Source organism: Geosmithia morbida (assembly GCF_012550715.1).
Source record: "Geosmithia morbida isolate 1262 chromosome Unknown scaffold_14, whole genome shotgun sequence".
NCBI classification, from domain to species: Eukaryota; Fungi; Ascomycota; class Sordariomycetes; order Hypocreales; family Bionectriaceae; genus Geosmithia; species Geosmithia morbida.
Genome location: NW_023336201.1, coordinates 724073 through 736081, shown reverse-complemented (window position 1 = coordinate 736081; position 12009 = coordinate 724073). Strand labels below are relative to the sequence as shown.

Below are 12009 nucleotides of genomic sequence, written 5' to 3'. Positions count from 1 at the left end.
GCCAAGTGCCTACGGACAAGAGAATTACGACGAGAGGGAGGGGAGGATGACGGCAGGGAGAGGGACCGCCACGAGGAGGCAGGCCCGAGCAATGAATGAGGATACGAATCTGGGTGGTGACGGTCGCTGCACCGTGACGTGACAAGGCTGGTTGGTTCTCGTCGCTGTCTATTCCTCTCTTGCGATGTTCGTCCCCCGTGTCGTCGCCGCCTAGGCTGAGAGAGATGGGTATAGAGGTATTCATCGAGGAGCTGGCAACATGTTTCGGTGTGTGAGAGGGGTCAATAAGTGATGACCGATAGGTGTTCTTATCTCGGTCCCTCTCGTGATCTGTATACGCCTGTTGGAGGGAGTGCATCCACCTCGAATCCGTGTCTTGGCATTGCGTGGCTCAGGTGACGATAGGGATGAGATGAGATGATGACGATGGCTCCATTCTGTCGTGCGGTAACATCTTCGCACCGGTGGATGAGGCTAAGATAATACATAGTTATCGCGCCCTGGGCGTGAGTCTAGGCGACGGCAAAACCATGTTAGCAGTAATGATATTGGCTGAGGCTCTTTTGATGGTTACAATTGTAGATACGGAGTGCCGATACGGTGCCTCTCACCCGAGTCAAGGCGACACCATCCTACGCTACGACCCTCAGTCCGCCGCGCTGCCGAGAATCTAGACAAAGGCCTTCTCTCTCGGGCTCTCCGACTTCTCCGCCTTTCTCGGATACCCCGCCAGTCAAGAGCAAGGCCATCCGTTGCAATCCGCAGTCTTGTGAAGCTCCATGTCGTACGAGAGCACGAACCGGACAATGGTGAGACGAATCTAGGTCTGGGCTGTGGAGATGTATTACGGGTACGTAGCCAGTACCCTTGACAAGGTTGACCAGGTACCGGCCAAGGGGGGGGGGGGGGGGCCCCTCATCCATCGTTTCCATTCAAAGGTCCACGGCTCGGGGAATATTTCTAGGCCAGCGGACTGGCTGACTAGGGTCTACGACGGAAGATAGTCCCAAACGGTAGACGGAGGCCCTCGATCATAACGGCCGACTATCACAGCGCCTATCAGCAGCGGATCCGGGATGGGTGAGTAGAGCCACCGTTACAGTATCACGGACAGCCGCCTCGCCCACCGTCCCCTCTGTCCCGTCGGTCAGTATACAAGTACCTTGGCCCTTGGGTCGAGGATCCGCCTCTGCATATCCCTCCTGCAGATTTGCCGCTCTGCGATTGCCGGTTGTATCAACCTGCACAGCCATAGCAGCGCGTGCTGCAGTGCCCCCCCCCCCCGCAGCCCCAGGAGTATCGATATATGTACGAGTAGAGCATAGTTGCCGGCATTCTCATCTTCGCGGGGGACTGCGGAGTTTGCGGAGATTTTTTCCTTGTTGACGCTACCGTTGGGGATACAAGGCCGAGACTATCATGATACTATATAGCTCCAGCATGTTTCATAAATAGATATAACTAATATTGGATGATGATATATTATTTATCATTGCTTTTGAATGCCTCCACTCTGCGCAGAACTTTAGACCCGTACTCGACATTGTCTACGAGCCAGAGCTGCCTGTGTTGATGAAGGAATTGACAACAAGATTGCATACTGATAAACAAGAATGGACGGAGACCTGCATTGACGATTTGGCGATTGACAACAACAACAGCTCGATCAAGTGACGACTGCAAATGACGGATTCTTGGCAACACAACCCTGGGCTAGCTATCGCGGTTGACCTGTCGGATGAGCAATGGGTTTCGATATAATATTCCGTACGGACAACATCATATTTAGATATATCGGCATACCCAGATCTGTATCTGTCCATCCGTCCCATAGGACATGCTTACCAATTGTCCCGCTCGCAAACATTGGCCTTTCCATTATTTCGCCTGTGCATTACGGGCCATTAACGAGAGCTGATATTGGAGTCACATCGACTGGAGCGTCCATCCGTGACCTGCTGGTTTCCGCCTCTAGTATTGGCCGACGATGGAATGCTCCTCTAACCATCCCGTCTGACACGACTCTGAGCCCCGTTACCGTATGTCGACGACTGTATCGGCCCCGGAAATCATGGGAAGAGAGGTGAGATACAGGCGGAGAGAGGAAGCGGAGAGGCGCTTCGCCGAGTCAGACATGAAGTCCGCAAGATACGGATCGCATCTGCTACCGGGATTGGTCCACACAAATATCGCACCATATTTATTGAGTCGAAGCCCCTGGAAGTTGGCACATCCCTAGTCTGTGACAGCAAACGTCGGCATCATATGCCATATGCCCTCGGCATATTTATGTTGAACATTACTGGTAGATTCACACCAACGGAGTAATACGTGCAGGTATACATCTATAGAGGTATCCGTGTATATTACACGTGCATCAGTATAGAATATACTCGTAGATGTAAAATTGTCCCGTTGGCTGCTCTACTCACTACTCATAATATACTTCTTTGATTCTATCATGTGACATGCTGGTCTCACTGCTTCAGTTTAGTAGCTTCGATGGGCATTGCAGAGGACGGAGGAAGGGAAGAGAGGATCCAGCTGCAGGAAGGAAAAAGTCATCTACAGCCTCGACTACGAGTCTGCTGTGGATCCACTGCGATTAAGAGAACTGCAATGGAAGACTTAGTCGCCCATGAGTCCTGACCGGCTACAGCCTTTGACACTTGTTGCGTGCTGTCGTTGCCGTCGTCGTCGTCGTCGTCGCGTATTGTTGCTGTTGTTCCTAGTCGTTCTACAAGTATGAGGGAAATAGTGAATAGAAAGACGTTTAGTCTGAGGGGTTGACTCGGTCGGACGAAGGTTTGCCCGTGATCTGTCACCACAATCATCATATATGGGTCCATGGTAGGGGTGTGGTGCCACCTTGCAAGTGTTTTGACTTGATTCCCACCAAGATTTGAGTACTTGAGCGCGAAAATGAACGGTTGCCTCCTTCGCTGCCCGTCGTGACAGGTGGAGTCGTGGCATATACAGCAAGGGGAGAAAAAGTATATATATGCCATGTAGGGAAGATAGCCAGAGCATCGGAGTATCGCAATCACCTCCTCATCGATACAGAAGACCATCATTCTCTACAGCAAAGTCATCCATCTCCACCCCCTTCAACATGTCGACCCAGCCCGAGAGACTGCCGTGGTCCCTCGCCGGAAAGACGGCCGTCGTCACCGGAGCTTCCAGGGGGATCGGCCAAGCCATCGCCATCTACCTGGCGAAGAAGGGCCTCGAGAACCTGGCCGTCACCTACGTTGCCCAGGCCGCTGCCGCCGAGGCGGTCATCGAGGAGTGCCGACGCATAGGCGTCAAGAAGGCCGTGGCGATCCGCGCGGACCTCCTGGACCCCGAGTTCGGCTCCACCGTCATCAACGGCGCCCTGAAGGGTCTGGACGTGTCGGTCATCGACATCCTGGTCAACAATGCCGTCCTCACCGACATGAGCCTCTCCGAGCCCGTCACCCAGATCACCGACGATGGCTTCGCCAAGACGATGCGGGGCAACGTCTACTCGGCCGTGACCGCCATCAACACGCTTCTGCCGCATCTTCCCAAGCACGGTGGCCGCATCATCAACATCTCCAGCGTCGCCGCCAAGATGGCCAACGACGACCCTCTCATGCCCTACGGCGCCAGCAAGGCTGCCCTCGAGAGCTTCACCCGGTCCTATGCCAAGGCCTTTGCAGCCAGCAAGGGAGCGACGTTCAACAACGTCAGCGTCGGTCCCACCGTCACGGACGCCAGCCTGGCAGTCAAAGACTTCATCCCGGCGGGATACCTCGAGAGGATCGCCGAGCAGATCACCGCCGCCAAGAGGTTGGGAAAACCGGAGGAAGTTGCCTACGTCGTCGGCTTCCTGGCCAGCGAGGAGTCGCAATGGATCAACGGCGCCAACGTCAGCGCCAACGGAGGGTTGAACGACTACCTTGCCGCCATGTAATGTGCGGTCTGCATATGCCTTGCTTCGTATCTTTGACCCGTCATCATTCATGTAGCTAGAATCGTGAATTCCAATGAAACTTCTCGCTCTGCTATGCAACCTTTGCCCAACGTCTGTATGTGGTAACGCTCCGATGGAGCGTGGTGGGACTCGCACGGATGCTCATACGTGCATATGGGCCACGTCTTCGGTATCTCCGCTATCATCGACCTTTGCGATAGCACACTCCTATCGCCCGTCCTACATCCCACGGCAGCGCTCGACATTCAACGCCATCCCAGCGCCCGGATACCTTGGAGCTGCATCGACCGGATGGAAAGTCTGCCGCACGTCAGTGGCGAAACCGCCCGGCCCATCAAGATTCTCCTCATCCAGCCAAACTCCTCCCAACACATGACCGATGGCTGTCTGCGCAGTGTACAGGGAAGTCTACCGCCGAACGTGACGGTCTACGGCTTCACCGGTCCGGAGACAAGCCCCAGTGCCATCGAGGGCAGAGTGGACTGGGTCCTCTCTGCATCCGATTGCTTCCGGGGCCTGTCGCGGCTTTTGGGGTCCTCCCACGATTTTGACGCCTTCCTGGTAGCCTGCTTCTCGGCCCACCCGCTCATCGACATGCTACGCGAGGAGTACGCTCAGCCGACCATCGGCATCATGGAGGCCGCTCTGTACGCGAGCCGCATGTGCGGTGACCGCCTGGGAATCTTGACCACGAGCGAGCGTTCCAGCCTGCTGCACGCTCAGTCGGCCGCCCAGGTATACGGGCTCGGAGCTTTCTCCGTCGGGTGTGAGACCGGCCATGTCTCGGTACTCGAGCTCGAGTCGGAGCCGAGACAGCTGGTCACGGCTAACCTAGCCTCAGCCGCCAAGAGATTGACGGCCCGGGGCGCTGACTGTATCTGCCTCGGATGCTCTGGCATGACCGAGCTAGTTGAGGCCTGCGAGGAGGCTGTGGCAGAGAGTTCGCAGGATACACCTTTGGTCAACATTGTCGACGGTGTGGTTACCGGTGTTCACATGCTCACCGCCTTGGTCAACTCGGGGTTGAAGACGGCCAAGGGCGGCGCGTACCGCAGCTCGGCGGCTGGGAGGGCACGCAGGGGACAGGACTGGATCTGAATCCGATCTGCGTTCTCATCTCCGAGCTTCATGATACCTGCAGAGAGCAATTGGGTTCTGACAGCTGTACATTGGATGGAGGATGGACGCATATAGAGCCTACACTGCACTGCATTGGCTCTCGTGGAGATCTAGGAGGTTGAAGGTACATCTATAGACTGCAAAACCCTCGTCGTCTCTCGTCTTTCAGTCATCCTTTAGAGAGTACCGGCGACCGCTCCGCGTCACCCACGCATCGTCAAGTTGGCGAATAGTGACAGTGCTGGAACACGAGTTCTCTCGGACGACCTTCTCACTCAGCTTCCCACGGAGCAGGTACGTTGGCGTGCAGCTCCACGCATGACAGTAGCTGTTGTTTCTCGCATCGCCGTACGGGCTACCCATGCAGTCTTCAGGGTCGAAGTATTCCCAGAACGTATCTGCTCCCGCTTCGACCATTCTGCCCCAGTAATCCGTGATGATCTCCAGGCACTTGTCAGCGCAGCCCACGGAAGACAGGGCGTCGCAGACGTAGTGCCACATGTACGGGGTAAGCGGGCGGACAGCGTCCGGGGTCTCCAGGCTTTTCAGAAGCGCCTCCCGGGCCGTCTTCTCCGGGAAGGCACCGGATAGCGTGAGCCAGGCGGCCGACGCGTAGCTGACCTGCTGCTCGGGTCCCGAGACGAAGAGGCCCGCGTCGGAGAGGAAGACAGCCGCCGATCTGGTCAAGTTCGCCACATCCTGCTCGTAGGGTGCGTCCCGGCCGATCAGCCGGGCCAGACCGTTGGCGGCTCTGAGACAGTAGATGAGGACACCGTGCAGGCCGGCGTTGCGGTCCAGCTCAGGCTGCCAGTCCAGGAATTTCCAATCCTTGCTTCGCGTCACGTCGAATACCCCCGATCCCGGCTCAACGTTGGACAGGGCCTTTTTCAGACAGCCCAGGACGCTAGGCCAGAGCTCTTTCCCGGCCTCCAGGTCGCCGCTGGCCTCAACATAGTCGCGCACTATCACCGCAAACAGGGCGTCGTAGTCGACAATGTAGTCTGACGACGGTTTGAGCTTGGGGGACTCAAACAGGCATGCAGGTATCGCGCCGTCCTCCCGGGCAATGGCGGCGAACTGGTAAATGCAGCGCTTGACGAGGCCAAAGTTCCTGAATGTCTTGTAGTTGGCCAAAGCCTGCAGCCGTAGGTCGCCTATCCACAGACGTCTATCTCTTCGCGGTCCGTCCTCGAAGACGGTCTGCATGCAGTCCCGCAGCGTCATTACGCAGACCTGGTCAATGCGTCCGATCAGGTCCTCCTTGAAATGCGGCAGCTCGATCTCGTCGTCCTGGCTCACTGCGCTGACACATTCGCACGCGACGTCAGAGAAGGAGACCTTGAACATGATTGACGTATCAATCACCTCGACACGGAGAAACCGGAACGAGTAGCGTCGGGGGAGCCGGATGACCTCCGGACACATGTCGATGTTGATGATTTCATCCGGAAGCCACGCGGTGCTGATCCACGTCTTGACGTTGTCCATACCCCGCGTCACGTCGAGGGGAGTCTCCCCGAACGTCAGACGCAGTCGGCACGGCGCATCCATCTGGGAGCCGTGGGCGTCGAGCTTCATTGACAGGAAGCCCACCATGTGTATGCCGAAGTCGACAACGAAGCCGTCCCCCTTGCCCCATGTTTTCGATTCAAACTGCTCTATCGATCCGACGGCGCGCGAGGCGCGTACACCAAAGTAACTACCCTCGTCCTTGTCGAAGGAAATGATGTTCTGTATTGTTCGTGTCCAGCGATGCAGATCCGGTTTCAGCTCTTCGGACTTCTTTTCGAAATCGCGGTTCCATCGCGTGGGGGGGACGCCATCTCCTTTGAATTCCGGGGCGGGGTTGGACATTTTAATGATGGAGTCGAGCTTATATACGAGACAGGTTCGAGTACCTTGTTTTCCGGGTATTGTCAGTTGGTGTTTTGTGATTAGAGAAGCTGCGATATCCTTACGGGAAGGTCTCTAGACGGGGGTTGGCTCTGCTTGGGGGTCGTTCCTAGGATTTCTGATCTGAGGAACAGAATCGTGATGATGCTTTCGGATGTTTCCAATCAAGAGGCGACAGCAACATCATTGCTTGCACACGATACCGGGCATCCTCACTTGAAAGGGCTCAACTTCTCCGCACAAAACGGTGAATCTCCGGACATCTTTGCTTGGCTAAAATCCACTTTCCCCGCGAAACGTCTCCATTTATCATATTAAGTCCTGATGACATGTGGCCCAGCAGGCAGATAAGAGGAGAAACGTCGGAATTTCATGCGCATGATCTGATCGATGCTCGGATCTGGGGGACGGAGAACACTCTCCCGTCCATCAAGGCGAACGAATACGGACGCGAGTACGGAGAACGGAGTAGACAATGGAGTTCGGTTCGATTGACCATTCGCCGAAGCCCTTCATCAGAGTGCCACTCTTATCGACGTTGGTCTAAGGTCTAAACTGTCGAGCTTCGCAAGGAGTTGAAGAACCAAACTATCCTCCACAGCCCTCTGACCGGACATCCCGACATCCATCTCGGCCAAGTAGGCCGCGCCGATATCGCGAATCTTCATGACAACCGAGTACCCGTTTGTCTCCAAAACAGATTGGGGCACGTGGTCGAGGATCTCGAGGACATCCCTGACGATTCTACATTAACGCGGGAACCAAGATTCGCCGAGCTTCCCCGATCTCGATCTCACCTTGCCAGGTGGCGCTGTGTCAGTCCAGGCAGCGTGGAGCCTAGATGCTGCAGCAGATTGGACTTGAGTGACAGCGCAGTGATGAGAATGTTGACCATCTGGACCTCGTGACCCCAGTCGCCCCGTGGGAACCGGCTCAGCCCGCCCTGCCACCGGATCTCGGGCGGTAGGTCATCCATGATGGATTGTATCCGTCGAACCGCCCGCAGGAGCGTCTCTTGCGACGGCTTATACGCCATGTCCACCTTGGTCTTCTCCCAGACCAGGAAGACGTCGACCAGCCTGCCAAACCCATCTACGTAAGGTATGTCGTCCTCTGGCCAGTACGGCGTGTAGTCCCTCGGCGTCTGAGCTGGGTATAGGTCGCTGTCAGCGATAACGCGAGGCCTCAGACTCTCGAGGTCCTGGTTGAAGGGGAGGAAAACAAGATGCGGCTGTCCCCGGAGCTCCGACGCGCTGTGATTCCCCGCGGTCATCAGTGTTGTCGCCGTAGACGTTGAAGGATGGACGGTACACTCACACTTGCCACATGTACAGGAGCCAGTAGAGGCGCTTCAACCTCTCCTTGTCCTCATACGTCTGCTCGTCGTCATCGTAGCACAGCAGATAGTTCACCCCCGCCATGGACTCCTTTATAGCCCTATATACATGGAACTCGTCATACCCAAAGTCTACGACCCGCGCCGACGCCAGGTGGTACCATGCAATGCACCAGTCCAGGGTATAGCGGCCCCTCAGCTCCAATAATTGATGGTCCTCGATTATGCAGATGCATCTTTGCAATGTTATGGCCGGGTAGCTCTCGACGCTTCTTCTGCGCAGGGTTGAAATGGTGACAGATATGACGGACACGACCATGGCTGTGAACACCGGGTCGTGATGCTGCCCATTGTCGTGCAGTCTATGGAGGAGATCCCGTCGGTGCAGTATTGGTGCGAGAGGGTGCGCGTACTTGAACCAGTCGTTGAGCATCTGGTCGACAAGGTCTGCAGGGGCCAAAAGGTCTAGAAGGGCCCTGACAGAAGGACCGCCGGGTCTTGCAGAGCCATGTGCTTGTGATCCCGATGTTCTAGGATTGCCAAGAGGCTGTGGTGGTGAATGGTGACCTCCGGCGGGGGTGCTGTCGTTGCCGGTAGAGGAGGCTTGCTGTTCCGTGGCGCGGCTACGGTCAATGAGCATGGTACTTGCATGGGAACGACCTCCCCAGAGCTCGACTCCCGTATCATTCTCTCACCGGTTGATAGGGCCCCTTCTGCGCCGAGGCCTATTGTGTGTGCAGCTGACACCGAGTTCCCGGCAGCCCAGGCAGATGCTATCACTATCCGACAGCTTACACTTTACTCGGATACGGCCTCAGGTCAGCGATCGTATTGTAACGTGGTTGAGATACGAGAGTTTATGGGAGAGTTTCGCGAAGGAGAACACGCCTTTACTTTGCGAGCTCGACACAGATCGCAAGCCTCCTTAGTTCGCGGGCTGTCACCTCCAAGGGCTGTTCCCCTGGGAGATACCGAGGCGGTTGATTTCGACATGTCGTCCCGGTCGTAATGCACTCTTCGTAATACAGCCAGAGTAGTGGATGAGACAAACAGAAGATGGTGGATTCCTCGGCCATGGCGGAGAAATACAGACCATTAATATACAAGCCGCATGAGCCCAGCTCGTCGCAATATCTTCGGACTTGAAAGCATCTCCCCGCATGCCCCAAGTCCCCACTACTCCGTTTGGAGAGTCCAGTGCAAGACGTGAATTCCACTCCTCCTCACACTCGGCCGTTTGATTAGCTCGTTCACTCCCGAGTCCGTATACTCGTGCTTGAGCCGATCACCAACTTACAGGGGTGGTATAGAGTCTACGACGTAATCGGCGTAGCAATAAGCCGAGCCCTTGATCCGGGAGGGAGGGAGACGCGTGCTGACGCAGACGAATACGCCATATGATATTGTCCTGTCTCCGCATCCCCCCGGCAGTGTTTCCCCGGATCACAAAGTTACATTGCAGGTGATGTCGATATCGGCGACATGTGAGCTCTTATATACATATATTGAAATATTGTGAACAAGCATTGAGAGGCATTGAGAGGTGGGAAGATGGGAGGGAGGCGTATGTTATAACCCATGGTAATGCCCACATGAACATCAAGATGAAAGAGAAGAAGAAGAAGGAGTAGAGATGTTGGACATGGCCTCATCTCAACCACTCTAATCGAAAAAAAGAAATAAAGGAAAAGAGAAAAGAAGGCGGTCCTGCTTTTTCATACTCCCCAAGAATCGACTTCACCATGGGTTCCCCAACGACGGTCAACCAAGTGGAGCACGCCGCATCTATGTCAGACGCCAATCTCGGCCTCGTCATCCAACAGCAGGAGAAGAACCGCACGTGGACGCAGGCGCTGCGCAAGGACCCCCGTCTCCTATTCTGGTGCGGCGTGATGCTCTGGACGCTGATCGTGCGCGGATTCGAGAGCCAAGCATCCGGGTCGGTGGTGAGCATCCCCTCTTTCAAGAGACAGTTTGGCGAGCAGGACGCGTCCTCGCCGTCGGGCGCCTACTTCATCTCGACCAGGTGGCTGTCCGCGCTTTCGGGGGGCGCGTCGGGAGCCAGCATCGCCGGGTCGTGGGCGGGCTCGTACCTGGCCGACCGGGTGGGCACCAGGACGACGCTGGTCGGGTTCGCGTGCCTCAACGTCGCATCGGTCGGCGTCGAGTTCGCGGCCACGTCGGTGGGCATGTACTTTGGCGGCAAGATGGCCAACGTTGTCGCCGTAGGCGCCTTCCTGACCGTGTGCACGAGCTACGTCTCCGACGTGGCGCCGCTGGCCGCGCGCGCCACCCTCATCGGCTTCTGCAACCTGGCGCAGTGCATCGGTCCGCTCCTCGCCGCCGTCATGGCAAACTACACGGCCGCCTGGGACACGGCCTGGGCCTGGAAGGCCATCATAGCCGCTCAGTGGGGCTTCGGCGGCGCCGCCCTCGTCGGCCACGTCTTCATGCCCGAGTCGCCCGTGAACCTCGTCACCAGGGGCAAGATCGACACCGCTCGCCACTCTCTGCGGAGGCTGTACACCGACCCGCGGGACGCAGAGGGCCACCTCCGACGCATCATGCTCACGCTCGACGAGGCCGAGAACGGCGGAGCCCGAAATTCGTCGTCGTATGCAGACTGCTTCCGCGGCACCAACCTTCGCCGCACACTCATCGCCATTCTCGTCTTCCTGGCCGAGCCGATGTCAGGCCTGGGCTTCGTGTCCAACTACGGCGCCCTGATGTACCAGTACCTGGACTACAGCGACGCGCAGTCGTTCCGCCTCCAGATAGGCGCGCAGGTCCTGTCCATCTCCGGCGCCGCCATCGCGCTCCTCGTCTCCGACTTCTGGGGCCGCCGGCCGATGTTTATCGCCGGCTGTGCCGGCCTCTGCCTCCTGCTCATCTGCATGGCCGTGTCGGGCATCTTCGCCACCAGGGCCGCCGTCACCGCCTCCGTGGGCTTCTACACAATGTTCAACTTCTTCTACAACGTCGGCGTCGGTTCCACCGTGTACGCCATCGCCGGCGAGGTCCCCACCTCCCTCCTGCGGCCCAAGACGCTCGCCGTCGCCATATCCATCTCCAGCGCCTTCAACACCTTCTGGTCCTTCGTCTCGCCGTACATGTTCAACCCAGACTACGGAAACCTCAAGGCCAAGATCGGCTTCGTCTTCGGCGCTATCATGTTCCTCTTCATCATCCTCGGCTTCTTCTTTGTACCCGAGACCAGGCTGAGGTCGTATGCCGAATTGGACGAGCTGTTTATCAATCGTGTACCTACCAGGCAGTTCCGGGCGTACGTCACCGTCACAGAACAGAGGGCTACCGAGGCGTACGACGAGGAAACCAAGACTGACAAGGGTGATGCCGCATAGTCAGACGTGTTGTTGTTCTGTGTATCGTGGTGTCTTTATAGTTATACTTCTAAAGGATCTTACCACAGCATGTGCATGTACCGCGTGACATCGCCAATCCCGTTGTGGCTGAAATCGTTGCTTGCGAGTGTTGTACCAACACAGATCCTCTCGAGAACCTTCCGTGTTAAATCATCCCCTTAGACGCAGCAACGTGCACGACGTAGATCAGCATTAATCTATCGACGAGAGATGCATCGTGCCCGCTGGTATCCTTCTCGCCACCCCCGACTCCGTCCTCCACTTCTCCTGGGTATGCTAAGCACAGACATCATGGATATGTGCCTATCTAACGGTGCTGC

At 56.6% G+C, this 12009-nt stretch overlaps 5 protein-coding genes across 5 annotated transcripts; 3 read left to right on the top strand and 2 right to left on the bottom strand.

Annotated features, from left to right (window-relative positions):
* Positions 1-3112: 3112 nt before the first annotated feature.
* Positions 3113-3937, top strand: GMORB2_2838 (3-oxoacyl-[acyl-carrier protein] reductase; the record flags this gene model as incomplete). Its single annotated transcript, XM_035464816.1, has 1 exon — positions 3113-3937. The coding sequence occupies one exon, from the start codon at positions 3113-3115 to the stop codon at positions 3935-3937; it is 825 nt and encodes a 274-aa protein (XP_035319486.1).
* Positions 3938-4111: 174 nt separating this feature from the next.
* GMORB2_2837 (Asp/Glu/Hydantoin racemase) lies at positions 4112-5056 on the top strand (the record flags this gene model as incomplete). The annotated part of the gene is made up of 1 exon (XM_035464815.1): positions 4112-5056. The coding sequence occupies one exon, from the start codon at positions 4112-4114 to the stop codon at positions 5054-5056; it is 945 nt and encodes a 314-aa protein (XP_035319485.1).
* A 186-nt stretch (positions 5057-5242) lies between these two features.
* GMORB2_2836 (Bacterial alpha-L-rhamnosidase) lies at positions 5243-6931 on the bottom strand (the record flags this gene model as incomplete). Its single annotated transcript, XM_035464814.1, has 1 exon — positions 5243-6931. One exon carries the CDS (start codon positions 6929-6931, stop codon positions 5243-5245), a length of 1689 nt encoding a protein of 562 aa, XP_035319484.1.
* A 554-nt stretch (positions 6932-7485) lies between these two features.
* GMORB2_2835 (uncharacterized protein) lies at positions 7486-8928 on the bottom strand (the record flags this gene model as incomplete). Its single annotated transcript, XM_035464813.1, has 3 exons — positions 7486-7714; positions 7768-8223; positions 8288-8928. Coding segments are annotated over 3 exons (1326 nt in total), but the record flags the coding sequence as incomplete, so codon positions are not given.
* A 1120-nt stretch (positions 8929-10048) lies between these two features.
* Positions 10049-11668, top strand: GMORB2_2834 (Sugar (and other) transporter; the record flags this gene model as incomplete). The annotated part of the gene is made up of 1 exon (XM_035464812.1): positions 10049-11668. The coding sequence occupies one exon, from the start codon at positions 10049-10051 to the stop codon at positions 11666-11668; it is 1620 nt and encodes a 539-aa protein (XP_035319482.1).
* Positions 11669-12009: the final 341 nt, after the last annotated feature.